Genomic DNA, 27,935 nt, shown 5'->3' on the forward strand with positions numbered 1-27,935 from the left:
AAAAGGGAAGGATTAATAATAACATTTTGCATCTATTAAAAGTAACTATGTTTAATTCGTGGAGTATTTTTTGCTAGTGGTTTGATATTTATTTTTTATTTTACTTACTAACTCTTCATGTAAAAAAAATGTGTCCTTATCGGAGAATGGTGTTTATAAATTCTTGTAATAGGTGTATAAATCCCCTATCAATTTATCATTGTTGAAATCTACAAATTCTTAAAAATGAGAAAAGGTTGCAAAGATGAATATAAATGAGAGCCTTGTCATATATTGAGAGTCATATCCTAGTGCAGTAGTGTTAATTAAAATAATGGTACGCATTGACATTAAATAAATAACCGAAGAAAAGCCCAAATACAAAATGCCACCAAAATGTGTCAAAATAAATTATACATGGGTATATATTAGATATTCGCACGTACAATATCAAGTGGCACCAATAAAAATACCTTTTAGTACTAGTTGGTGTGAGCATTTGAATCTCCGCAAGATAGCAAATGTCAAATCTTCATACCCTTAACCATTTAATTATTGGAACCCTAAATCAATGAAAAAGGCCATACAAGATTACCATAAGCAATTTGATAAGTGTTTCATACTTCAAGTTGAGTACTAAAATTATCACAAGTCAAACAATTACTATCTAAGTTGAGCTATTGTTAAAAATCATAACATGCACACAATAGAGAAAGAAGTGAATAAACATGAAAATGATAACCCAACTTAAGAATAACCTAACCGTCTCATTTGACACATATATACTAAGCATATTTCATCGAGTCACTAAACATGACATGATAAAAGATCAAATAAACATATCTAAGGTAAAGTTATACATAGTAGTTCAAAGATAAATCATGTTCTCCATAATCATTAGATATCGTAGCCAAATCCTTATGTTTTCAAGTTGAATATAAGCATCTCATGAAAATCCTCCCAATAATGGAAACCTTTCCATTTCATATGTCTAGTATGCAAGAGGCACACAATAACCATGCAATATTGAAGGAAAACTACCGTCGAAAACTCACGTCCAACTTTTTTTCACGTGGATCGCCACGTAGTAAAGTTTTTATCAGATAATAGTAGTATGTATTAAAGAATCTGGAAGATTGAATCAAGATTAAGAAGTACGTAGTATTATTCTTAATAAAAGTGAACAAAAGAAAGAAACATAGAAAAAAAAAACAATTAGAGTTCATATAAAACATAAACATAAAAAAATCCTCCTTGCTTGATTCGATATCTTGTTGTTTGCTTATATTGAAGACGTGAAGCACTCCCTTCTAGGGGTGTTAATGAGCCAAGCCTGCTCTTGAACTATTTGATGCTCGGCTCGCTAAAGCTTGTTCAAACCTCGGCTTGAGCGGGCTCGATTCGAGCTCGAGTTCGACTCGAGATCTTAACAAGCCGATCCTGAGCTATCCTAAGCTCGGTTCGAAAGCTCGTGAGCAAGATCAAGCATTTTAAGAATAATACTGTAATTTTTACTGCTTCATATGAATAAGTGGAGAAAAATGATATGAATAAGATTTTACTGTAATTTTTTTTTATTTGAATTAGGACCCAGAAACTCAAGCTCTAAATTTGTTGTAATTTCTACAGGGTCCTAATTCAAATAATAATAATAAAAAAAAAAAAACATAGAGCACAACAAACTATTTAGTAAAAGAAAAAGTGGTACATTAGTTTAGACTTCAGAGGGCGTTGGTGGCATGCAAACTGGAAATAACTCATACGTTCCACCCTACTCCATTAGAGATAATTCAAAATGTTTAAAAGAAATATAACTTTGTCCATCTCTTTTTGTTTTTTACGTTTTTCTTTTTGGATGTCCTAAAATATATTTTACATTTCCTTTTATATTATCACATAAATGTTTTAATATTTTATCAAAATTTGTGTCCAATGATTATTTTAACCAATTAAATTCATTGGATCATTTAATCTCTCCCACTTTTCCATTGAAATATTTGAATTTTCTCATTTCCCAATATCAGGATTTTGATAAAAGTGAAAACATTATAAATAAACGTAATTTGTCTTAGTTTTTTTTTTTTTTTTTTTAAAAAAAGAGGAATCTCAATGCACATTAATTAGTTGTTAAAACGCTTGCAAAATAGCAAATGTAAAGAACAAAAAGAAACGAAGGAGATATATTTTAAGGAAGGATTTGAGAGAAGAGTAGGACCACTTGTGCGCTTGCATGGAAGATGGAAGACAACCATAAACTAAATACAACAAAACCTTGAAACAAAACCAACAAATGTAACTTATTAAACAAATAACTTATGTTAACATCAAAGCTAACAAAATTAGACAAACGTTGGGGTTGTGCTTGAATGCAAGTAATTGGCTATTTCAAGTGATAAGACCAAGGTGGTGGTCGGAAATGAGTGCATGTCATGGGTAGTGGCGGATCCAGGATTTTAGGAATGGTGTGTCACAATAAACCGCGTATTAAACAAAAACAAAAATAAACATACAAATAGAGTGAACATCATAGAAAATTCACATAATACATGGTTTTTATTTTTACACTTTATATTTCTTGTAATATCGGTATTATGGTATATTGGTATGTCTTTCTATACTCTTTCCAAGTGATACATATCCAAGTCCTACGGTCATACGGTCAATCCCATGATTTAAAACTTGATAGGTCATATTCAATACACTATTTTGACGCCCCCTCAATTTTAGTTTGTGTAAAATAATATTCCGAAGCATATTAATGTAACCTAAAATCATATACATTCGTTTAAATATATTAAACACGTGGTATATATAATATAATTTAATACGAAAAACATAGTTCACCATAACCTATTTACTTTTTAAAGGTTTTGGAGCACAAAAATAAAATAGAGAAGGAAAAAACAAGGGGTACAACTGTACAATGTTGATATTACAATCAAACCAAACTACCCAATGACCAAGACATACGAAGTGAATAAGGAAGGTTAAAAAAAAAAAACAAGCACTGCAGAGTCGAACCCAGGTCTCGGCTGGGACAGTTAACGTTAATGAAATTGTGTAAGAAACCACTGAAGCAGAAGAATAAATGTGATACTTTATGCAGGCTAATTACATTTGTCGAATTTTTCCCGAGGAATGGTGGGTCCTGTGACCCACCATGCACAAGGCTAGTTCCGCCACTGGTCATGGGCTCATGGCATTCAAATTTTATGGTTATGACAAAGAAATCGGTTTTCCAATCCTAGTTTGTGAGAGTAAGAGAAAATGGTTTTTTGTTTTGTTTCTTTACATGGAAATTGATCGTGTTATGTGGAATAGTTCAATGATCAATTATAATAAAACTAGTTTTGGATGTTTCAAATTTGAAATTTAGGGGTGTAAGTTCTTATTATTATATACGATAAGATAAGATAAGATAGGATATAATCTATTTTTGCAAAAACAATTTCAGAAAAGTTCAATAAAAATAAAAATACAGAGTTAGGTATTTTCCAGTAAAAATAAGTTCGAATAAGTTAATTTCAGTAAAAATAATTCAAACTTGATCGCATAATGCGCCACGTATACCACATGTATATAATAAATAAACTAGTGTGTAGCTCGGGCGTTGCTCCGGGCCGGTTTTACTTTTAGTGGGGTTTACTTTTTGTTAAAATGTTCCCATTTTTAAAAGATTGTATTTTACATTTAAATGGGAAAAATAAAACATACACTATAGCTAGCTAAAATGATAAGAAACGAAATTTTTAATCCATAAGGTTTGTTGTTCGATTCTTACTACATGCTTTTGTACGTAACACATAAACGCTTTTATAAACATCTTTTAATATATATATTAGTATGTGTTCTTTTCAAGCTCTAATATTAACAATTGATATACAACCTACACTGTTTTTACAAAGTTAAAGAGGAAACATCGAAATTAATTTTACACAATTCTGTACATTGTATATGTCTTTACATTGTATGTGTCTTTACAGTGTATTGTGACATGACAAGAAGCCAAGCCAAGAAATAAAAATAAAATGTATGGATCTACTTGGTCAACAATTTATCACGATAAACATTTACCCATTTACCCATTTACCCATTTACCCTTACTCCTTTCCTTTTGGGGGGCTCATCTTAAGTTCATCTTCACTAACATAATTAGATAGATTCACATATCTATCTTGATCTCGTTTAAGTCTCCATTGTGACCTACAAGTTACACATTTTGTTAATATTTTCCACTTTTGAGTCATTTTCCAGGTCATCAAACACTCCTCGTGGATAGGAATCTTACACGTTTCACATGCCACCATTCTATCTCCCGACCTCCCAGTCTCAAGACAGATAGGACACGTGGCACCAACATCTGCTTCCATGCACGGCTTTATACTCGCCCCCTGTATGCCTAACTCCTTCTTCAAGAAGAACATCTGATGGAACCTCTGACGTAGAGTCCGGCTTGCCAGAGATTTTGGAGAACTAGAGGTGGCTTGAAGCCTCTCTAGGTGGCAAGGGTTTAGGGTTTGACTCTTTAGGCTAGGGTCGTCAAGTGGGACCCCTAGAACCCTGATAAGCACGAATAGAATGTGCTTGCATGGGGTGGCACGATCCGGGCACGTGCATGAAGGGGTTGCCGTTATGTTAACAATGTATACGTTTCCTGTAGCTCCTAGAACGTAAAACTCTGGATCTGACCTGTATAGGAGGAAGATATTATGGAGTACCGCGTGTGATACACGTTCTATAAATGCTTGCAAGGTGGGCTTAGACCGGTCACAAGAATGTTTCTCATGGTTCGCTTTTGTCTCCAGGTATAAATATGGCATTATGGGAGGATGAATTTATAAGTTAGGGAGATTTATGTATGTTGTAAAACAATAGATAAAGCGGTTAACAATATATCTCCTAATTTATAAGCAATCAAGGAAAAACAATAAGTTATTTTTAGATAAATTAATGAGTTGTTAGTAGTAATCCGAACAAAATTTTAGTTACTATTTTTATATGATTGTAGTTACTGACTTATTGGTATGACATGTCTTACTAATTGTAGATTATGTTTCTGTTTGTTTTCCTAAATAAACTTGATCGTTTGGCATAACACATGAGCAAAAAAAAAAAAAAGGTAATCTTAGTTGTACATCAGTTGTATACACACGTAGAAAATTGCCATCCTTTTCGCATTTCCAAAATAAAAGAAATTTAAGAACATTAAAAAAGACCAAAAAGTGCACTTCCGTAAATAAGAAAATCGAAAATGATAAAGGTCGCAACATGCGACCTTTAAGCCGTGTCACAATGATGACATGACATGTTTATGTGTCATGATTTAAACTGGAAACTAAAATATTTAATTTATATATTATATTTTAAATGTTTCAAAAAAAGCTAGGAAAATCTTAATATTCTAATTTGTTTCCTTATTTATACCGACTACCTTATTTACATATTCTCATAGTAAAAATATTGCATTGATAGTAAAAATATTATGATGACTCTTAGCCTACATGTCGCTTATATGTACCAATTAAACTGCGACACGTAAGATTGCGCAACTTGCGACCTTTATCATCATCCTAAGAAAATATATGTTTCACCAAAATTTAAAAAATTAAAAATTCCGTTGCCGGGACTTGAACCCGGGTCTCTCGGGTGAGAGCCGAGTATCCTGACCAACTAGACTACAACGGATTTGTTGATCAATTCATTATCATATATTATTAATAAGTAGGAATATAAATATTATATTATGTACATATTTGCCTATATTTCTCTAACTTTCTAAAATCAAATAGATAATTTTAATGTGTGAATATGTGATTATTTTAATATTTCAAGTATTTCAGTTTGTACTGCTCACGCTTCTAGATTTTCATGGCACTTCCTCCATCATAGTGTGAGCTAGGAGCATCTCCAAAAAGTAAACGTACACGATTAATCTCATACAAATTTTTAACTTTATCAGGGTTCTAAATCTCCCTAAAAAATGTGCCACCATTTATAACGGTATTCACTTTTTCTGAATCGGTCCATAGGCTTGGACTTTGGTGTTTGAGTTGAAACAGCTACCCATCTTTTATAGGTGGTATTTGATTCACCTCTTTCTATTTGACATGATTTAATAAATTATACGCTGGAGTACCATTAAATACGTGAACTTGAGATAAACATATGGCATCACTGCATCAGGCAACATTTAATAGGTAGTCAATCACCATAAAATGTACTCCCTCTGTCCCTTAATACTCGCACCGTTTCGACTGGACACGCTTGCCAATGCACAACTTTGACCACTAATATCTTTAACTACATATTATAAGAACTTATAAAAATATTAATATTTTGAAAATATATATTAAGATGAAGCCAACAATATATTATATACTAATATTTGTTTTCATATACTAGAAATAAAATAGGGTCAAAGTGAATTATGTGAATAGTGCAAAAAGTCAAAACGGTGTAAGTATAGGGACGGAGGGAGTAATATAATAAACAAAAGTGTAGCAATATTAAGTAATAAGCACCAGTGGTCTAGTGGTAGAATAGTACCCTGCCACGGTACAGACCCGGGTTCGATTCCCGGCTGGTGCAATGTATTTTTTTTCAAACTTTTTGGGCTAAATTTCCTTGATTTTATCTTTTCCTATGATCATCAGCTAATCAGGTTCAGCACTCGACTAAACTCCAGAAACCATAAGGTAAGTTAAAGCTTATGTTTTTAATTGTGTTTACGGCTTATCTCAACTTATTTTCACTTATTTCAGGTAAGTAAAGAATATTAGTTAGTTCCCCGTTCTTATTCTTTGGCTGATCACATACTTAGATACTTTAATTATAAACATCTTTGTACTTTCGTTCAATCAATTGATTAAGAAATAGGGGTTACCTAATTTCAATTTACAATTTCATTACTTCAATAACTTCTAGACTTCTAGTATTAGAAATTCAGCTAAAACTGACATACTCTTAAAAGGCTTATTCATTGAACTTACAAATTTAAATTGTTTACACCAAAGTGGTTTGAGTGTTTCTTCTAAGATCATTTCTTACTAGATTGATGAGATCATATCATCATATGAATTCATTTGTTAATCTGAAAGTCTAGGAATAAGCTAAGAAGATAGCCTCGGGTCGGGTCGGGCCGAGTTTTGGTGAGTAGCCATTGTGTCTTGGGCCTAAACATGCCCGACCCACGTCAACCCACGTGTCTTGAGCCTGAACAAGCTTAAACGCATCAGAAATTCACAACTTTGAATGATTCATGCCAAAATTTTCTAAAAGGAGGCCTAGACACGATCAAGCACACGTGCTCTCGTGCCGGGTTGGGCCTTTATGCCTAATCCTAATTTTAGTCAATTTAAGATACTTTGTCGTGCTGTCCGGGTCGGGTGGTTCGCCAAACCCAGTTGATTCATGCCCGTTCAGGCCAAGTTTTTTACAAAGGAGGCCAAAACACGAACCATACCCACTTGCCGGACCGTTCCTTTGTGCATAAGCCTAATTTAGTCAATTTACGTGTTTCTGGTGTCAAGTCGGTTGGTACCGTGTCTTATCGTATTTTTTCCAAAAAATGGGGACCAAACCCGACCAATGACTGTGTCCTCGCGTCGGACCATGCTATTCCGTGCCCGTGACGGCCAATGCCTTTCTATGCTGGCCCGGCCCGACCCAGTAGTGCCATCTTTACCGATCAACGAGTGTGATTACTTGTCGGTACACCTAAGTGTGTATATCAATTAGAATTCGCAAGGACAAAACAGAAGAAGTATGAAATCTTGTAGAAAAATGTAGGCAAAAAGTGGTTACCGACTTAAACCAACTAGCTAGACAACGGAATTAACCTCCTCATAAATTTCAACTCATAAATTTCTCCGAGTCATATACATCTTCGTTGAATGCTGCTTTAATATTTTTTTGCAGGAAAAACTGTTATGTTTACATGCATCTAACGAAATTTCGAGGTAGTTTCTTCAATTAAAATTCAAAGTCTCAAATTAACAATGAATATTATTGAAGAAGACAATTAAATTCCTTTCAATGACGCAAAATCGAGTATGAAAGTATAATGTAAACTCATGGAAAACGGAATATTGGTACAACAACATCATGCATGGATTCATGGTCATCATTCACGAACAATGGCGTAGTGACCACTACTTTAATTTTTTGGCTTTGGAAATTCGGAAAGTTCCTTTTTAAGTACTAATAATAGTCTATGGTATTGCAAACCTTGTGAATCCGACTTGCATGGTAGTATCGAACTATCGATTATCCTTTTTTAAGTACCAATAATGATATTGTAAGACCCTGTTCTTTATAGCTGAATTGAACTGAACAGAACTGCGAAATAAGTCATAAAATTGCAGTTAAGCAAAAAAGAACAGGACCTAAACCTTGTGAATCCGACTTGCATGTATCTATTATCCTATCTGTGTTGCATGACGAGATTGAAATTAACCCGAATTTGACGCAATAAGTGCGTATCTAAAATGAATTGTTTCATCATGTCTCGTTTAGGACCCCCGTCCACGAGGACGAGCTGGATGATCCGGAGGCGGAAGACGGAGCCGACCGGGAAAAACAAAGAAAAAGATTCGAAGGTGGGGGCCTTATCAGCGCGATTATGGTAGAAGGATTCCTCTTGGTGGTAAAAAGTCTTTTCTGAAGCCAGGGTGCTTACTAGATTAGATCCCGTGCACGCACGGATTTGATTATTTTTTTCACAAAATATTTAACTGATTATCTCCCAAACTACTCATACTTATAACATTTTTAACATGCTCGTTTAAATTTATTCATCTAATGTGCATATTTAAAATGCTAATATGGTAATTTGACCAAAATATTGAGTGATATATTTTCCATTATTGACTAAAATATTACCAATTTAGAATAGTTATAATTACGTCGTATCTATTATTGCCATAATTTATAAACTAAATTATGTTACCATACATAAATATTTTATATAAAAAAAGGTAGAGAATAAAAATAAAATAAAACAGATACATTTTTTTAGGAAAGTGGTTTTTGGCGGGAAAAAATCGCACCAGGAATTGACACGTGTCATTCCTGGTGTCTCTTTTAGTATATAGTACTTCGTAATAGATATGCCTTGATCTAGCTAACTCGAAACTAATAACATGTCAAATATTGATTTTAGGTTATGTTCTGTACTTCGGTTCGACTTGTTTTTTACTTACTTCAGACAATATAAGTGCATTTATGTTCAGGGAAAAAAAAGTATTTTTTTAATCAATTTCACATACAAATAAGTATATTTTAGACAAAATAAATTACGTTAAATTCAGATAATATAAGTTAAATAGAGCGGAACGTTGAATGCATGCTAATATACATCATTGCACTTGAATTGAATCAAATGATTATTCCAAAATTTTAAAAAGTTGATATTCTAAAATTATACATTGAATCGAGTCTAATATGACTATATTATTTCTCATAAGTTAGTGAAAATAGGCGGAGTATCCGCCCCTAGTTTATTATAATAATGGTAATTGTGAGCCTTTGATTAATTGTGTTTTACACTTTGTTTAGTTAGCATTTGTGAAGGGGAAAAGGAGGGGAGGGGAAAATACTCAAAATAGTGAAGAGAACTAGTATGTGGTACGGGCGTTGCCCCGTATTTTGACTTTTATTCGGATTTATTTGTTATAAGTATGTGCCTAAATATATAGTGCCGTCATAGAATTACGGGTTAGTGGCCGATTAACAACATTCCCAACCTGAAACCCCACATCCGAAAATAAAAAACAAAGTCAGATCCTTTTTTCTTTATCATTAGTTGATTAATTACTCTGAAAATTATTAGTGTACATTACGCCCAAGAGAATATTTATACCCATTGGTGATCCCTATCACATTTTCTCCTCGAATGTAATGAGAAAATGAGAGAGAGTGCATATATATTGTTTTATAATTACTCAATCCCGGTCAATGTTTCCCCTCTTACTCATTATTAAATACATTACCGCAAGATTTTATTTTAGGCTTAATCTAAGAAAATAAATGAAATAATCATTCTTTTTTTTCATTAACTTTTATTCAATTTGTTATTTATTGTAAAAAGAGTATATATGTTTATATAGAAAAATATAACATAAGTTGTACTAGTAGTTGGTTAGAATGGTAGGAAATATAACTTTTAACAAAGAGGTCTACATGTCATGATGTTGATTGATAGTGACGTGGCGTAATGAAGAGGGTATACGTGACACATATACGTTCTTAAAACGCATTTTAATATAATAGTATAGATTGGAAAGGAGGTGAGAGGAGGAAATAATTAGCTTTTTTTTTTCTCTTCCAAATCTTTTTAAATGAATAAATTTGATGTATTAGAAGACGAATGAGAATGGATCCCTCTCATTCTCATTCCCTTCTTTTCTCTTCTCTTCCCCTCTACGTCTTATCTAAGTAAGTGAAGGTGTATCACTCACTTTCCTTTCCTTTCCTTTCATTCCCTTAAAATCTTCCTATCCAAACATAATGTTAAGGATAGTTTTGAGTGGATACGGAATAATGCGCCATGGTCCAATCAATAGCACTTCCATTAAGTCCACATTATAAGGTTGCATATTTTTATTAGTCATGAGGCAAGCTTGATTTAGATGTTACATGTTAAATCAATGAGATTTTGGCTTAATGGTTGAAATTGGTGGTCTGTGTACAGGTCTCAAGATCGAATACTCTCTCCTATTTAATTTAAAATTTGCATTGCCTTTTTGGCTCATTCTCAAGGTTACATGTCACGTGTTCGAGCACTTTATATCACGAGGCGGATTATCACTTTGTATTTGTATAAATTATATTAGTCGATTGGATGGTGCTAAGGATCCAGTATATTGGACTTATTTTGACTAAACTTATATTATCTGAACTTATCTGAACTTATTTTATCTGAAATAAACTTATTTTATCTGAAATAAACTTATTTGTGTGTGAAAATATCTGAAAAAAACTTATTTTTGCCAAACTTATATTATCTGAACTTATCAAAACTTATTTTGTCTGAAATAAGTTAAAATAAGTCTAGCAAAGCCTAAGAAGATATTGAAGCATACTCAGAAAACTCAGGAAAATGTTAAGAGAAAACGTCACGAAATTCATATAGGCAAGAATACATTATAGCTCCGATTTTTAACTTTTTACCAACCAACAAAAAATGTTCAATGAATTCGGCTAAGGAAAACTCTCGTTTAGTTGACATTAAGCTTTCACTCCCTTTGTAGCTTTCTAAATATTTTATGCACCAACAAAAATAAAGTGAATAAATTATAAATCTATACTTATAGTATTTCTTAAAAATATAGGGGGTACTGGAAAAAAAAAAAAAAAAAAAGGAAAAACAGATGTAAAATGAAGAAGTACTCGTACAAGTGTACAACTACTCACGTAATCACGTTATAACCCGCAAGTTAGATGCTAATTTATTGTACGACGGCCAACGTGACTTCAACCAATTAAATTGCCTTTTTTTTTTTTGATGTACCATTCGGTTCACTTTAGGGCTAATCCGAATTGGGGCGAGTTCTGAGTGGATAGTTGTTGCGGGGATATGGGTCCTCCCTACCAAATTCAGCCTCAATCACAACCGAACCAACCGTCAATTGATAATTAAGTTGCCTCGTGTTAGTTGATTGGTATCCATTGGCAGATAAATGACACCCATTTATATTCCAAAAGGTCTTGTGCGCACAAGGTGTACAATAAATTTATTGTACACCAAGATAACTTTTATTCATTTTTTTGTAACTTTAACCTACTTTTGATTAACTTTTATATTAGTAAAAAAAAAGTTGATAGATAAACATTTTAAAGGGTTAAATGATTAATTTTAGTGATTTGAATAAATAAGTTTTATTAAAATGAAAAAAATTTATCACTAAAAGTATATAACTTTTACATATATAAGCTTAACTTTTAAGTAGTTTGAGTTAACTTTTACTCCGATGTACAATATTTATTGTACACCCATTGTAAATAAGAATTTGTATTTACATTCAACTTGTACCCATTTAACTCCCGATGTCCATCCAATCGTAATTGACAATCTTTAAAGGTCGGAAAGATGAAGAGTTTTAGCAGATCGAAACTAAACTTATATCAAAGATTAGACAAGGGCTTGACCCTTAGGAAGTGGGGGAAAGGGTAAAGAGATCCCCTTCTCCCAAAGTGTTCCTATTGATGATTGAATTTCCAACAAATATCCATCCATATCCATGAATGACACTCTGAATGATTATTTTTTTTATAGTAAAAACAATTAATTAATAAAAATAATTATATGACGTCTACAAAAGAAATTTGAATACAATAACAAATAGAGTCAAATAAAAATCTCCTTTATCAAAACTACGATCGTTGAGAAGATCTTGCGTGGGACATCTCTCGCACATATCGATGGAGTATACAACCTTTTCGGATGGACAATGTAACGATTTGTTGTAGTCGTGAGGATGGTTTTCATCTGATTGCATTCGAATTTTTTTACAATAATCATTAGATCTGCGATCCTGGACATTAGAAAAATAAGAAAATTCCTGTCTTTCGAGAGTTGATCGGTTACTTGTTTCTTGCAATGTTGCACTTAGTGGATAATATGCCACTAGTAAAATAATCTAGCTCTTCATTTGGTCGACAACGTATCTATATCTATCAACTCGGATAACTACGTTATTTTTAAGCTAGATTGGAGACATTATCATATCGGGTCAACTTTTACCGGCTTAAAGTCTTGTAGCTTAATAATTAGCCCCCCATAAATCAATGACCAATAGGGAGTAAGTTATTTTATGAAGTATAATAAGTTGGACATTAATTAACCTATCATTTTTCCTTTTCCACTTGTCATGCAAGTTACAATCCAATGCAAAACATTTCTCTTAAGGAACAACTCTTTCATAACCACTTCCCATTTTCGCCGACTTTAAACGCGGTAATAGCTCCTTATCCACAACATAATGAAATACTGAATCACCTTTCTTAACAGGAACAAGAACAATAAAATAAAATAAAAAATCGAATATCCTTTTCGTATCCGAAAATACAATAAAATAAAATAGAACATCTATCCAAGTAGAAGATATTAGAAACCAATAATGAAATATTGATGTATTGGAAATGTTTTGTTTTTCTTCCAGAAGTGGGAAACCATCACTTCTCCACCTGCAGTCGTATGATACCACTATTTTATTCCTGACATAGTCAATATACTCAAATTGATCAAACTATAACAACATTAAACTGCTTAATTTAACAAATTAAAAAAAAAAAACGGCGAAATAATCATAATTAATTGAGCAGGCGAACAATTCCGGAGACTATCGTGTAAGAAAATCAGAGGAATAATGAATGATTTAAGGAAATGATCAAGAACCTTCACCTTCGATGAAGCATGATGTGTACCATCATCACCATATTTACAGGGATATATTATTATGAACAACACAACAGGTTGACAGTTGCTGTAAACCTTCAAAGCAAGCAACAAGGAAACTGCAGTGAATGTTCCTGTATTACCAATTACCAAGTATAAAGATAAGTACACAAACTTATAATCTTGCTCACGAAAATAGAAAGAGTCAGAATAATCATTCAATAAAATAAACTAAAAGTCTATAACCATTTCCTCTTATCTCAAATTTCTCAACCTTTGTTGACTTCCTCTTATCTGAAAACTCGATCATTAGAATGGAAGGGAGAGATTTCGTTAGTGATTACGGTACTCTGCTTCATAACATGAGCACCACCATAACACGAGCGAGGAAGAGGTGGCACGTAGCAGGTGCAGCAATCTATTCATTCAGGGCATTTCTGTCAATAGCCAAAGACACCACTTTGGGTATTGGTTACCAGCAACCTTACACAGTTCTTGATGTTGAGCCCAGTACACCAGCAACCCCTTCTTCATCATGTATAGATGCAGAAAAGCTTGCAGAAATTGTGAAAGAGAAGAGGGTTGAGTCTCTTCGCACGATTGGTGGTGTACACAAAATTGCAAGTGCTTTAAAGACGAATGAAGCGAGCGGTATATCGGGAAGCGAGCATGATCTCGGGTGGAGGAAGGAGAAATACGGGTCAAATACGTACAAGAGGCCGAAATCGAAGGGATTCCTTTATTTCGTTTGGAATGCGTTTCAGGATTTGACTCTCATCATCCTTCTTGTATGTGCAGCGCTTTCTCTTGGGTTCGGGATCAAGTTGCATGGCATCAAAGAAGGGTGGTATGAAGGAGGAAGCATCTTCTTGGCGGTTTTTCTTGTTGTTCTTGTTACTGCTGTTAGTAACATTAAACAAGATAGACAATTCAGTAAACTGTCAAAAATCAGTGATAATATCACGATTAGTGTTGTGAGGGATGGGAGGCCGCAACAAATCTCTATTTTTGACATTGTGGTTGGAGATGTGGTGGTGTTGAAGATTGGTGATCAAATACCAGCAGATGGGTTGTTCATAGACGGACAATCGTTGCTGATAGATGAGTCAAGCATGACGGGGGAGAGTGATCATATAGAGGTTAATTCAAGTAACCCGTTTCTCCATTCGGGTTCAAAAGTTGGTGACGGGTATGGCCGGATGTTGGTGACGGGTGTCGGGATGCATACTTCATGGGGAGAGATGATGAGCTCGATTAACCGTGATACGTCAGAACAAACTCCATTACAAGGGAGGCTCGATGGATTGACCTCGGCAATAGGGAAGATAGGTCTGGTTGTGGCTTTGCTTGTCCTCGTAGTGTTACTTGTAAGGTATTTCACGGGTAACACACTTGATGAGAACGGGAGAAGAGCGTATAACGGTAAAGCAACAGGGATTAATTCCATACTCGGTTCCATAGTTCGGATAATCTCTGCTGCAGTCACCATTGTTGTTGTTGCCATTCCCGAGGGGTTGCCGTTAGCTGTGACGCTCACGCTTGCTTACTCGATGAAACGGATGATGGTGGATCAGGCGATGGTGAGGAAGCTCTCGGCTTGTGAGACGATGGGGTCCGCCACCGTCATCTGCACTGATAAAACCGGAACCTTGACGTTGAATCAGATGCAAGTGACCAAGGCTTGGATCGGAGAAGAAGAAGGAACCCGAGTAACTGCTCCCAGTATTCTTGAACTGCTCCAACAAGGGGTTGCTTTGAATACAACGGGTGTAATATATATACCTTTTGAAGGAGGAGTACCGGAGATTTCAGGAAGTCCAACTGAGAAAGCCATTCTTTCTTGGGCAATCAAGGAATTAGGTATGGATATGGAGTCAATAAAGCAAAGTTGTTCAATTCTTCAGGTTGAAAGCTTCAACTCGATTAAGAAGAGAAGTGGGGTGATGATGAAGAAGGAATCTGATGGGAGTATCAACGTGCACTGGAAAGGAGCTGCGGAATTTATTGTAGCAATGTGTTCTGATTATTACAATGTTGATGGCACAAAAATAGGGATGGATGAAGATAGAAGGAGAAGAATCGGGTTAATAATCGAGGGTATGGCAGCTAGCAGTCTACGTTGCATTGCATTTGCTCATAGAGAAGTCTTAGAAGAAGAACTCGAGTATAACGAGGAAAACAATAAACCGAAGATTAAAGAAGAAGCGTTAACCTTGTTGGGGATTGTAGGTTTGAAGGATCCGTGCCGTCCAGAAGTCAAAAACGCAGTAGAAGTCTGCAAAAGAGCAGGAGTTCGGATCAAAATGATTACAGGAGACAACATTTTCACAGCAAAAGCAATAGCCACGGAATGTGGCATACTCGGTTACCAACAACAAGAAGGTGAAGTTGTGGAAGGGTTAGAGTTTCGGAACTACACACACGAAGAAAGAATGGAAAAGGTTGACAAAATATGCGTAATGGCTAGATCATCCCCTTTAGATAAGCTCCTTATGGTTCAATGCTTAAAGCAAAAGGGTGAAGTGGTTGCAGTTACAGGAGACGGAACCAATGATGCACCAGCTTTAAAAGAAGCAGATATTGGACTTGCTATGGGAATTCAAGGCACCGAGGTGGCTAAAGAGAGTTCCGATATTATCATCCTCGATGATAATTTCAGCACGGTTTCCACCGTTCTAAGGTGGGGCCGGTGTGTTTACACCAACATACAAAAATTCATTCAATTTCAACTTACAGTGAATGTAGCAGCTCTGGTAATCAACTTCATAGCAGCAGTTTCCGCCGGAGAAGTCCCTCTGACAGCTGTCCAGCTACTATGGGTCAATCTTATAATGGACACATTAGGGGCACTTGCCCTTGCTACGGAGCGTCCTACAAAAGAGCTTCTCGATAAGCCCCCCGTTGGAAGAACAGCACCATTGATAACCAACATTATGTGGAGGAATCTTCTTTGTCAAGCACTATATCAGATCACAGTGCTATTGATCCTGCAGTTCAGAGGTAGGTCAATCTTTAACGTGTCTACAGATAAAAAGAACACTCTCATATTTAACACGTTCGTGTTGTGCCAAATTTTCAACGAATTCAATTCAAGAAGGATGGAAAAGCAAAATATATTCGAAGGAATTCACAAAACTCCTTTGTTTCTTGGGATTGTTGTGATAGAAGTTATCCTTCAGGTTGTGATGGTTGAGTTTTTGAAAAATTTCGCCAACACAGTGAACTTGAACTGGAAAGAATGGGCAGCATGTATTGTCATCTCATTTGTTACATGGCCTATTGGTTTTCTAGTTAAACTCATACCTGTTCCAGAAGAGCCCATTTTCCGCACTCTTGGAAAATTCATATCCAAAGCAAGAAAGTCTAAAGCAAGAAATTCTATTCACAGAGATGCTAGTCTTGAATCCAGATCAAGTAGAAAAGTACTATAACCGGAGCTCAACACGTATTATCAGATAATTCATAGACCTTTTTGTTTCCCTTACTTAAGATTAATTGGTGTATCTGATAGTCGATTGGTTAGTGATCAGACATTTGTACATCTTTGACCTCCCCAACCCTTGCGAGTAGGATACTTACATGATTGTTTTATTTTTATTTTATTTTATTATTGTAACATTAAACATTTAAACCTTTGGCTTGTTTTGTTGAAGGCCATAAATCTCAGGAATTATGACATTTTTGTGTAACTTTGCATGGGATTTCCCAATGTCATGTTCAAGGTAGCACATCTCCACATTTCTATTCACTAATAATCATTGAAGAAAAGCAACTGGAGATGCTTTACACTCAGCAACTGGAGATGCTTTACCATGAACATTCCCATGGGAAGTTCCATCAAAACTTACACTCAGCAACTGGAGATGCTTTACCATGAACATTCCCATGGGAAGTTCCATCAAAACTTACAAAGTCAGTATCATTCCATTAATTCATGACCTTGAACAAACTAGCCGAATACTCATAGTACTTTTCTTTAACTTTCTTTTGTAGGAAAGTGCTTTTTTTTTCTTTATGTATGATCTGTAACAAACCTTGAACTTTCAGAAATGTGTATTTTCATTCTGGTGTTACCTAGTTTTCTATCAAAAGAGCTTGTACAGTTGTACATAGACCGAAACATGCATGGTTTACACCATACGAATAGAAGAAGCATAAGCTCTATTGTTTTTCTTTATTTCCCTTTTCCCAAAATGATCGAAATCCAAATTTTGACAATCTTGTTCGGCTTGGCTACCCGCCACCCCGTTTCTAAAGCCATATGTAACAGTCTAATTACTCTCATAAGTCATGAGATTCATGATTCAACTATTTCCTAAACAACAACTTAAACAACCCTAATTTGTCGGTCAATTTCCCGTCCTAAGTTCAATTCTCCATCAATTTTCCTCGGAATTCCAAAGCTTAAGAGTTAAGATCTTATATTGTTCCGTACTTAGAAAATACTCCATGATTGATCTCACACAAAAAACTCAATAGAACTATGAATGCAGAATACTGAAGTCATTACTCCAATTACCAGCAATAGTTTGAATTCCCAGTAATCCAATTCCAAAGCTGGTAAAGCTAAACCAGAGAATATGACAAATTTTTTCAGAAATTAAAACTACATTTCCTGATCAATATCTACCAAGAGAAAACAAAAAATTAACAAAAAATTTTGTTTTAAATTTATAAGCAAAGACGAATGCATTTGGTAGTAGACAAATTGAGAGGATAATTGGATAAATTCGTGCGAATTTTGTGATAATTCACAATAAACAATTGACAATTAAACATTTCTCCATAACAAAAAAAGCATGGAATTTGCAATATGGATACATGATCAATTTTGATTCCTCTGAAATGCAAGTACAGAAATTGGCAAAAAAAAAAAAAACTGATTATAAAATTGATGCAATTTCCTGTATTGAAGTTGTGAGAAATTGGCAGACGAGCTTTGATTTGTATACGATTAAAATTCAGAAAAAGGAAATAAAGAGGCAAAATTGTGTTCTTACTCCAGAAATTGATGCATGTCACCGACTTTGATCGATTGGATGAAGCAACGTTGCCCTCGCCATTGAAGCCGTATAGAGCGAAATTGATACTCCCTAGTCCCTACTAGTGGAAATTTGCAAGTGATGTGATATCTGGTTAGTCGTAATGGCTATGGCTCGTGCTTATGAATATCTGGTTAGTCGTAATGGCTAATAATGGCTAATAGCTATGGCTCGTGCTTATGAATATCTGGTTAGTTGTAATGGCTAATGGCTATGGCTCGTGAAATTGGTACTCCCTACTTGTGTTTGGGAGTCGGCTAACAACATATTGTGTTATAATTTTCAAATAGGCTACCCAACTAAAGCCGATCCAGCCAATGATGTATTGGCCTAATGGTTAAGACTGAAGGTCTGTGTATGATAGGTCTCATGTTCGAATCTCACTGCCCCTGATTCGCACCAAAAAGAACTAAAGCTTAAATCCACATTCCATTATTTTGGATCATGTGTGTGTCTGGTTCTAAACAAATTCATCCAGATCATACTTTAGCGTTCTATTATGTCGGGTCATTTTGTGACGTGCGGTGCTCCCCACCCCCCAAAAATGCATTCATCCATGATCTAAAACTCTATTCAGTATTCACAAGCAACAATGTCGTATCAACGTATCGTGTCTTCCTTGATATTTTTGTGTGTGTTAGTTTTGTCTTGTCGTGTCTCGGGGGTCACTGTCGTTTACAGTAACCTTAACTCGATAACTCCCTAAAACCCAAAGTCTGAAACCAAATAAGAATGCTACCATAGTCCACGAGCAGAAAACCATACTCACAAATATTTAGGATTTTAGGTATTGATATGCACTATTTTGAACATTTTTTATGAAACTCACGGAGTATCTAACAAAATGATACACATTCGCAACATTCATAACAATAATGTTGGATTTTCAACTTTGCATCACAAGTTTTTAAGATCTTTTTAAAATTTCGTATACTCTTATAGTCTCATCCTTTCCAAGGAAACTGATTTTGGCACACCTCTATGTGAGTAAAGGATAATTTCCAGTGCCTCGCTTTTTCTTACTCGTTAAAAAAATATAGTCCTTACATTAATACGGGTTACATGTTGTTGAGCTATTTCCGGGCCGAGTTAAATAATTCAATTTTACCTTCTACAAAAAAAAAAAAAAATGTGGTTGAGTTGTTGGCTTTTTTGTTACACAAATGTAACAATCATCCCAAATCAACAACCATCGATTACAGATTCTGTGGGGTTTGAATTTCACGTTCTTGTAGAGGATCACTATCAGTTGGTCGTGTGGTCAACCAAAGTGATGCCTAATCCTTTCTTTTTTATACAATCATTTCAAATTTAGGGTAGGATTGAGAATCTTCCATCCAATAATTTAAGACAATCACTATTCATCATGATGCACACCATGTGTTCGAGAAAATGACCCAATGAATTTTTCATTATTGAAACACACCAAAATTCACAATCTTCATCTCCATTGATAGTTGACCTTAATTTTCCCAGAAGAGAGAGAAAGTGTGGCTAACACGTTGTAGTACTGAATCCCATAAGTCTACTACATGATCATGGCACTCAATTTCTTTACTGTTCTTCCTTGTTCAACATCACCAACCTTCAAAAGTTGCAAAATTTTCAGACCCAGAAACTTAGAGAGTCGAAAATGGAGTCCTGGGTAAACACATTGGTTAAGGATATCAAAGGAAAAGTTGGTTTTTCTGGGCCTTTATCAACTTCTACTACAACTAGAACTACCCTTTTCTCTCTTTTATCTCAAGAGAGTGAAGTTGTTGATGTCCCACAAAAATCAGACACTTCATATGATTATTTTCCTTCAAGGTAAAATTGCCCCACTTGATTCTTAGTTGTTTGCATTCATTTGTTTTCTAGGGTTTGATTTAAGCTAAGTTTTTGTTCTAATTGTGGCTGTAAATGTTGATTCTTAGTTGCATATGAAACTCCAGTTGTTTAGGGAAATTAGTTTAGCTTTTACTAGTTGATAGTGTAACTTGGAAGCTTGGAGCACTGTTGACTTGATTATATCAATGGTTTGATACTTTGATGGGTATATAGCGGTAAAGAATATATCTTGACAGTTGATTTATTTGAGCAACAACCCTAAGAATAGGTGCAGTAATTTGTAGCTTGTTTAGCATAATGTTAACTTGAAATCATTCATCATTCATCATTCATCAAATGTTAACTTGAAAGCATTCATCATTCATCAAGTAACAATCCTAATAGTAGGTGCAGTTATTAGTAGCTTGTTTAGCATTGATCTCAGGTTGCACGGTAGCTTGTACCGGTGCTTGCTACTCGCCATAGTGCTTTAATAGGAATTCAATTTCTAGTCGTTTTCATTATAATGTGAACTCCTTGACTCAAACTGGCTGTTAGAAGTTAGTGTTGTACAAACTCTTAATGTCTTATGTCATGATGGTTAAGAAACTCTTAACTTACTTTCTCTCATTGATTACTCAAACTGGCTGTTTGAGGTTAGTGTGTTGTAGAAACTCTTATACTCTTATACTCTTATGTCATGAATCATGATGCTTAAGCTTACTTTCTTTCATTGAGTACTCAAAGGCCGTTGGAGGTTATTGTTGTAGAACATTATAGGAATTAGTCTTAAGGAATACTGCTTCTCAGTTGAGCTAAGTTTATTACGACCTTATTGAGACGCAGATGCTTGATTCTAGTGCTAACCATGATTGTTTCCACTTTTTTTTTCTTCTAAAATTCTCAATTAAACTGCTGTTAGTCCATATAATACCTAGTATATTATGAAAATGCATTTAATTTCCAACTCAATTTGACTTACTTCAATTATGTGTCATGACCTTTGTATTTTTTTATCACAGCTTGTCGCCTCCAGAACTTCGGTTACTTATTCAGTATGTTCTGCAAATGAGGCTCATAAATCCCAACCACGATCTCAATAATATCTTGGGAAGACTCTTATTCATGGAGCATTTGGCCTCTGAGAATGCGTCTTCTACACCTAGTTTGGAGTTTGACATGAGCAAAACGGGCCATGCTTGTATTGCAGCATCGCTAGGGGAGAGGGCATGGCCACCAATGGAAGGCTACTCTTTCTTGTGCTGGTTTCAGTGTAAGGGGTTAAAGTCACAGAGAACAGAACATCAGGGAACAATGAAACTAAGGTTGTTTTCTGTTAGTTCAACAGATAGTGGAAACACATTTGGGGAAGAAATTTTTCTGCAGGAAGATGGCGTGCTTACTCTTGCAACAAACAGTACTTTGTTATATTCTTCTTGTAGCTTGGAATTGGAAGAAGGCAAATGGTATCATCTAGCCATTGTACAGAGCAATAGAGATGATGTTGCTGCCGAACACTTTTCTGGTACTGTACACATATATCTTAACGGGAAGCGGAGTGACACTGCAGAACTTGCTTACACTCCAGTGCTCGTTGAAAGGGAATTGCAGGTTACTATTGGGACACCTGAAAACCATGCAAGTGTGAGTGACTTGCAATGGAGACTCCGTAGTTGCTATATTTTCCAAGAACCGCTCTCTCCTGATTTTATTCATTTCATGTACATGCTTGTTAGAGGAAACACAATTCTACTTCAAGGTTCGGATAATTCTCACTCCGTTTTTAATGAAGATGGTGGTGGAGAGAGGAATTCTGTATTGGACTCAAGTTCAGATACTGGAATAGAAGGATTAGACACTGATGAGAAAGTAGGGAGACCTGAGGCAGATGGCTCAAAGACAATTTGGGATGTGGAGATGCTGGAAAAGACGTGGTTACAACTTTGGGGAAAGAAACTTCTCTGTGCATTCAATGCATCACGAATAGAAGCTTTACCAGCATCACAGACTTTGACCTTGCTCAATCTTGTTGATCCTCTGTCAACTGCTGTTCCTTCAACCGGTTAGTACTCAAGCCCTATATTATTACTTAAAAATTCTTGTTAAGTTATTCATACAGAATTTTTTCAATGTCATTAGGCTCCGTTCTATTCGACTTATTTTGTCTGAACTGAACTTATATGAACTTACTTGTTTTATCTGAAAAAAAACTTATTTTGACTAGAATAACTTTAAATGTGTGTTAAAACGTCCGAAAAAAAACTTATTTTTCTGAACTTATCTGAACTTAACTGAACTTATCTGAACTTATTTTGTTTGAAAGAAGTCAAAATAAGTCGAACTTATTTTGTCTGAAATAAGTCGAACTTTTTTTGTTTGATTGATTCATTTCCTTTATCTCATATTTTTCTTGTGGGACTTCAATATTTCAGGCATAGCGCACTTTGCGCATCTCTACGGTGATATCTCCATTTGTAGGAGATGCATAATTGGAAATGTTATCTGCCCAGTTACAGGGATAGCAGTTATCTTAGCTGTTATTGAATCTGCTGAAACAAGGAACATGCTTCATATAGCCTTAACAATATTTGCATCTTCTCTTAATTTGAATCCTCATATGGCTCAACAGATGAAAGCATGCAAAGGTTATCAGTTGCTATCTCTATTCCTTCATAAGAAAATAGCCTTTTTTGACATCCAATGTCTTGAGATTCTCTTCAAGATTGCCGTATCTGAGGATCCTCTGAAACTGATGGATAGCCAAACTATTATGCCTTCTTCAATGGATATTCATGGAAATATGCATGAATTGTCTGAAAATGGAGAAACATCTAATCATGATGATGAGTATTCAGATGATACTAGGGCATCTTTATCAATCTCTGGTGCAATATCTGATGCAGATATAATAGAGCATGTTTTGCTAGACTGGGCCTTATGGGTGACATCACCTGTTTCCATCCAGCTAGAAATACTGAACTTCTTCGAGAATTTGACATCGGCGTACAAATTCAAAGATCATAACCTGACTATTCTGCGTGAAAGAAACATAGTCCAGCATTTTCTAGCAGCTTTACAAAGGGATGATATTGAAGTGGTTATCTTAGAGAAACTTGTTGTTCTACTCACAGTCATCTTAGAGCACAAGTTTCTTGAATCTGAGCTGGAAAGTGTGACATCATTTGTGCTTACAACATTTGAACCCTTTGAAGTCAAACCATTTCAAGTCAAAAGAGAGAGAAAAAGTAAGCGTGTGATTTTGAGAAACATTCTATTGGAGTCACTCATAGATTTACAAGTGACCATCACTTCAGAGGAATTGCTTGAGAATTGGCATAAAATAGTCTCATCAAAACTCATTACATATTTTCTTGATAAGGCAGTTCATCCTACAACCATAGTATGGATCATAACCCTTCTAGGTTTATGTTTCACATCATCTCCCTTATTTGCTCTTAAATTTGGGAACAATGGGGGATACCAAGTACTCGCTCGTGTACTTCCCAGTTTCCCTGATTTTCTTGACATATATTATACTCTTTTCTGCTTGATATTTGGCAAGCCTATATACCCAAAATTACCTGAAGTTGGAATTCAGGATTTTGAGGTGTTGATGCTCAGTAATCAGGAGTTTGTTGACTTGAAGTTTTCTAACCTTTTGGATTCTGTAGTTGTTATGGTGAAATATATATTTGATCAGCTTAAAATCCAGCCAAGTCTAGCTCAACAAGATTTGAGTATCTCTCAAGCTTCAGATGTAAATGTGGACCTTGCAGTAGGAAACTTGGATATTATTGAAGAAATAGTTGGAGAAGAAGCTTCGAGGCAAAACGCTAATACTGCCTCTTTACTTGGTCTTGAAGCTTCTGCTACTAATGCAACTTCAATTCTGAGATTAATGGCTAATTTGGCAAAAATTTCCCCCTCTTTCTCTAATATATGTGAACGAACTGAATTTCTTGAAAGCTGTGTGGACCTTTATTTCTCTATTGTGAGGTATGTTGATTTCTCCTCTCTACATTATCAATACTTTTACGGCCCGTTTGGTAACCGATAATAAATGGTGGCAATAGGAACAAATCTAAGTGTTATTTGACAAGAAAATTACATCATAATGTCCATGGTACTGAAACGTTGTCTCAAACTTGGTGTTTTTCTTCATAAATTTGCATTCCTACCCAATACCACTCCTCAAATGGTAATGGAATTTACAAAGAAAAATAGATCATTTTGAGTGAACTAGCATTACCATGGGAATGGATATTGGTTTTCCTTACAAATTTACATACAAACTCATTCCCATTGACACCATGCCAGCTACCAAATGGGTCGTCAATACTTTAGGGTCTTTTTTACCTAAATTCAGGACTTCTAGTCATAGCTTCTTGTTCCTGGATATTTTATCTTGATTATTTCATACTCAACCTTACAAAACTTTTTTTTTTGTTTTTGTTTTTGTTTTCTAGGGCTTATATGGCGGTAAAGTTGGTCAAAGAACCAAACATTTTAACAATTTCCACCAATTGTTCCATCCTATCTTCTGAAGAAGATGGATACCCGTCTCCAAAGTCTGATTCTCACATAACATTATCTACTGAAGATTCCAGTTTTCTAACAACATCCCATCTTATGCTGGAAATTGACAATTCCGGCTGTAGTGGTGAACCATATTCAGTAGGATCAACAGCTATCTTGGATCTTATAGCAGAAGTTCTCTCTGAAACCCTGATTGGGGATGTAAATGCAGTTACAACCATGGAAAACCTTTTATGGAGTGTCCCTTTATATCTTGATTCTGATTCTGTTCTAACTTTCCAGGAACTCTGCTTCAGTAGAGTTATGAATTATTTGGAACGGCGGCTTCTGTACAGCGATGACAGAAATAGCAAAAAATTGGATAAGAATAATCTGTGGTCAAATTTAGGATCATTTTGCAACCTGATTGTAGATTGTGTTTACATGGGTGTTTTCCCTCGGCCTTCATCTGTGCTGAAAGTGTTGGAATTCTGTTTCTTGATGCTTCATTCAGCCAAAAAAGACTGTCAAATTGAGGAATCATCACCACTTCCTTGGACAGGCCTACTGTCAATTTTGAGAGGAAGCACACCAGCTGATGTTATCCTCAAAAGCACGAATCGGATGGTATTGTATTGTTTTCTTCCATTTTTCCTGGCCTCACTTTCGGGTTCGGGTTTACAAATGCTTGTTCAAGACCCGGTATTTTCGGGCCGGGTTGGGTCGGGTTTTGACAGGTCTAGTCCTCGTATTATTTCCCAAGAAGAAACGAGGGTGGATGTTTGCGTAGTCTTGGAACTTATACATGCTCATAAAGAAATCATCTTCCATCACAGCAATGTTGATATTGATCTTTATTCCTCCCTCTGCATTAATCTGATCTCCTTTGTTTCTAACCAGCAAATTACAGATGCAGGAAACTTATCCCTGAGTATCCTGAAATTTCTGCTAGTGCATTGCCGAGTTTCCCTAGAAAACGTGCTCATATCAAAACCAGACCAAAGCAAACGCTTTGATGTATTAAACGGAGGCCTTGATAAACTGTTAACAGAAAACTCATCAACTTTCATGAAATGGTTTCAGACCTCTGAGAATGAAATCAACCATGTTTTACAGCAATTTGCAGGAATTAGATGGGAAAAGTTCATTGCAGAATCAGCAAAGTTCAGAAGAGAGAAGTTTGAGTTGTTGGAAGATCAATGGACAACTAAAATGGGAAGAAAAGCAGAGAATGGTACTAAACTTGACCTCATGTATCAGGATCAGTGTGTTGAACAAAGAGCTACTCTTGCAGTGATGCAGAATGAAGCGCGTAATGAGTCGGATGTTGGTTTTCAGAAGAAACAGGAGTTGGTTGTTCATGCAGAGAGTGAATGGAGAAGTTGGTTTGGACAACTTGGGCATGAACATAAAGTTGAACTCATCACTTCTCTAGCTTGGGAAGATTACTGGCCTTTGTGATCATAGAATTCCAACAGGTAAAAGTTTTGGCATATTAGTTTTTTTGTTGCTTAACCAACTGGGTGATCTTTGAGCAATGGTAAGACAATTTCATACCATTAACATTCGGGAAGTGATTTTGGCACACCATTGAATTACGTATTACCACCATGAACATGTATTAACGTAATTCAATGTTCTGTACTACTCCCAGTCAATATGTATAACTAACATTTCTAGGTGACTAGGTGACTGAGTGGATGTCAGCTAGCTTAGTTGGTAAATTCTTGAGATGTGGTATCTAAGACCTGGGATCGAAGCTCATCTACACCAGTTGTCGCCTTGCACTTTGTGCCTCTCTCTACACCCAAAAAAAACATTTTTGATTTTGGCTGGTCCTCTAAAACCAGAGATATGTTACTTTTTCTTTCACTTTTGTTGAAGTATGGTGATCTTTAAGGAACTCGTAAGTTATAAATCTAGCATTTTAAGAATTTTTTTACCGTACTGATAATTTTTTTATTTTTTTGTATCAACTTTTCCTTCAATATATAAATCGGCCCATTTGGTAAGCAGTAAATATTGAGTCCATGTGTAAATATTGTTAGGAGAAACCTCATGTCAAAGTATAGGACTTAGGTGACCACAATGAAAGATTGAAAGGGGACTCAAATGGCTGACCGTCCGATCCAATATTAGCTGAGTTTATTGAGTAATTGACGGTCTGCTTGGCTTGAATTCTACTTCATATCAATCACCTTCTAGGTGAGGTTTCTTGAACCTAAACCCCTAAGCTCACAAATCACAGAACAAGCAAGGTGATCTGTAGGGCCGTCTATAGGGAGATCTAATAGGACCTCCAGCACATGGCCCCAAATTTTAGGGGACCTAAAAAAAAATTAGTGATAACTTACACAGCCTAATTATTGGTTATATAGTAAATCGTGCAAATAGAAGATACTGAATTGATTTGTGGATCAATGGTACAACCTTCTCTTAATATTTCATAGGTTGTTAGTGTTACTAATCATTTTATTAAGTAAAGGGCCTCCACATTAAAAAAAAAAAAAAAAAAAGGAAGAACAAGGCCTATGAATTCTCAGAGACGGCCCTAGTGATGTTTGGTTGACATGAAAAACCATAGGAAGTATGACTTCATAAGAAATGGAAGATTAGATTATTGTTTGGTTGACAAAAACATGTGAAGTCACATTTCCTAGGAAGTTCTACTTCCTACAAAATGGAGAAAGTTTCTTACCTAGGTTCCCCTAGGGAAGTAGAACTTCCCATGGGAATTTACTTTTGATGTTTAACCAAACAATGTCACCCACTTCCTAGGAAATGCTAATACATGGGAAAAACTTTTATCTAGTAAGTTTTACTTCCCACGATCAACCAAACAACCCCTAAAAATGTATTACTCCCAATTTTTTGGTTCCAACTCTTCCAAGTGCGTTTTACCGGTTTTTCGATATCAATAAAGCAAAAAGTCTAATTTCCTCCTTCCACCCCCTTCCCAATCCCTTGATAGAATTCCAAGGGTTTTATCATAAGGGTCGTATTTGGGTTGGACTAACCTGAAATAGGTCGATCAAACCTTGATTGACCTATGCGTAAAAAAAAAAGCCTTGATTGACCTATACTTGTTAATAAAAATAAAATAAAAAATGACTTCCTCCTCTATTTACTTTAACCCCACACACTTAAAAAGTTTAAGTTTTTCTGTCAGACTGTCTAATCAAATGTTCTGAACA

At 35.4% G+C, this 27,935-nt stretch overlaps 3 protein-coding genes and 2 non-coding genes across 5 annotated transcripts; 3 read left to right on the forward strand and 2 right to left on the reverse strand.

Moving 5' to 3' along the window:
* Positions 1-3,798: 3,798 nt before the first annotated feature.
* Positions 3,799-4,818, reverse strand: LOC130462103 (uncharacterized). Its single transcript, XM_056830464.1, has one exon. It carries the CDS (start codon positions 4,797-4,799, stop codon positions 4,080-4,082), a length of 720 nt encoding a protein of 239 aa, XP_056686442.1. The 5' UTR covers positions 4,800-4,818; the 3' UTR covers positions 3,799-4,079.
* A 773-nt stretch (positions 4,819-5,591) lies between these two features.
* On the reverse strand, positions 5,592-5,664 carry TRNAE-CUC (transfer RNA glutamic acid (anticodon CUC)). The gene has a single exon. It is a non-coding gene; the product is annotated as a tRNA-Glu (tRNA).
* An 832-nt stretch (positions 5,665-6,496) lies between these two features.
* TRNAG-GCC (transfer RNA glycine (anticodon GCC)) lies at positions 6,497-6,567 on the forward strand. The gene has a single exon. It is a non-coding gene; the product is annotated as a tRNA-Gly (tRNA).
* Positions 6,568-13,565: 6,998 nt separating this feature from the next.
* Positions 13,566-17,448, forward strand: LOC110783581 (calcium-transporting ATPase 12, plasma membrane-type). Its single transcript, XM_021987937.2, has one exon. The coding sequence runs from the start codon at positions 13,690-13,692 to the stop codon at positions 16,804-16,806; it is 3,117 nt and encodes a 1,038-aa protein (XP_021843629.1). The 5' UTR covers positions 13,566-13,689; the 3' UTR covers positions 16,807-17,448.
* A 2,045-nt stretch (positions 17,449-19,493) lies between these two features.
* LOC110783571 (protein SPIRRIG) lies at positions 19,494-26,659 on the forward strand. Its single transcript, XM_021987928.2, has 4 exons — positions 19,494-20,226; positions 21,249-22,288; positions 22,659-24,222; positions 24,693-26,659. The coding sequence occupies exons 1-4, from the start codon at positions 20,051-20,053 to the stop codon at positions 26,200-26,202; spliced, it is 4,290 nt and encodes a 1,429-aa protein (XP_021843620.2). The 5' UTR covers positions 19,494-20,050; the 3' UTR covers positions 26,203-26,659.
* Positions 26,660-27,935: the final 1,276 nt, after the last annotated feature.

Source organism: Spinacia oleracea, chromosome 5, assembly GCF_020520425.1.
Source record: "Spinacia oleracea cultivar Varoflay chromosome 5, BTI_SOV_V1, whole genome shotgun sequence".
NCBI lineage: Eukaryota > Viridiplantae > Streptophyta > Magnoliopsida > Caryophyllales > Amaranthaceae > Spinacia > Spinacia oleracea.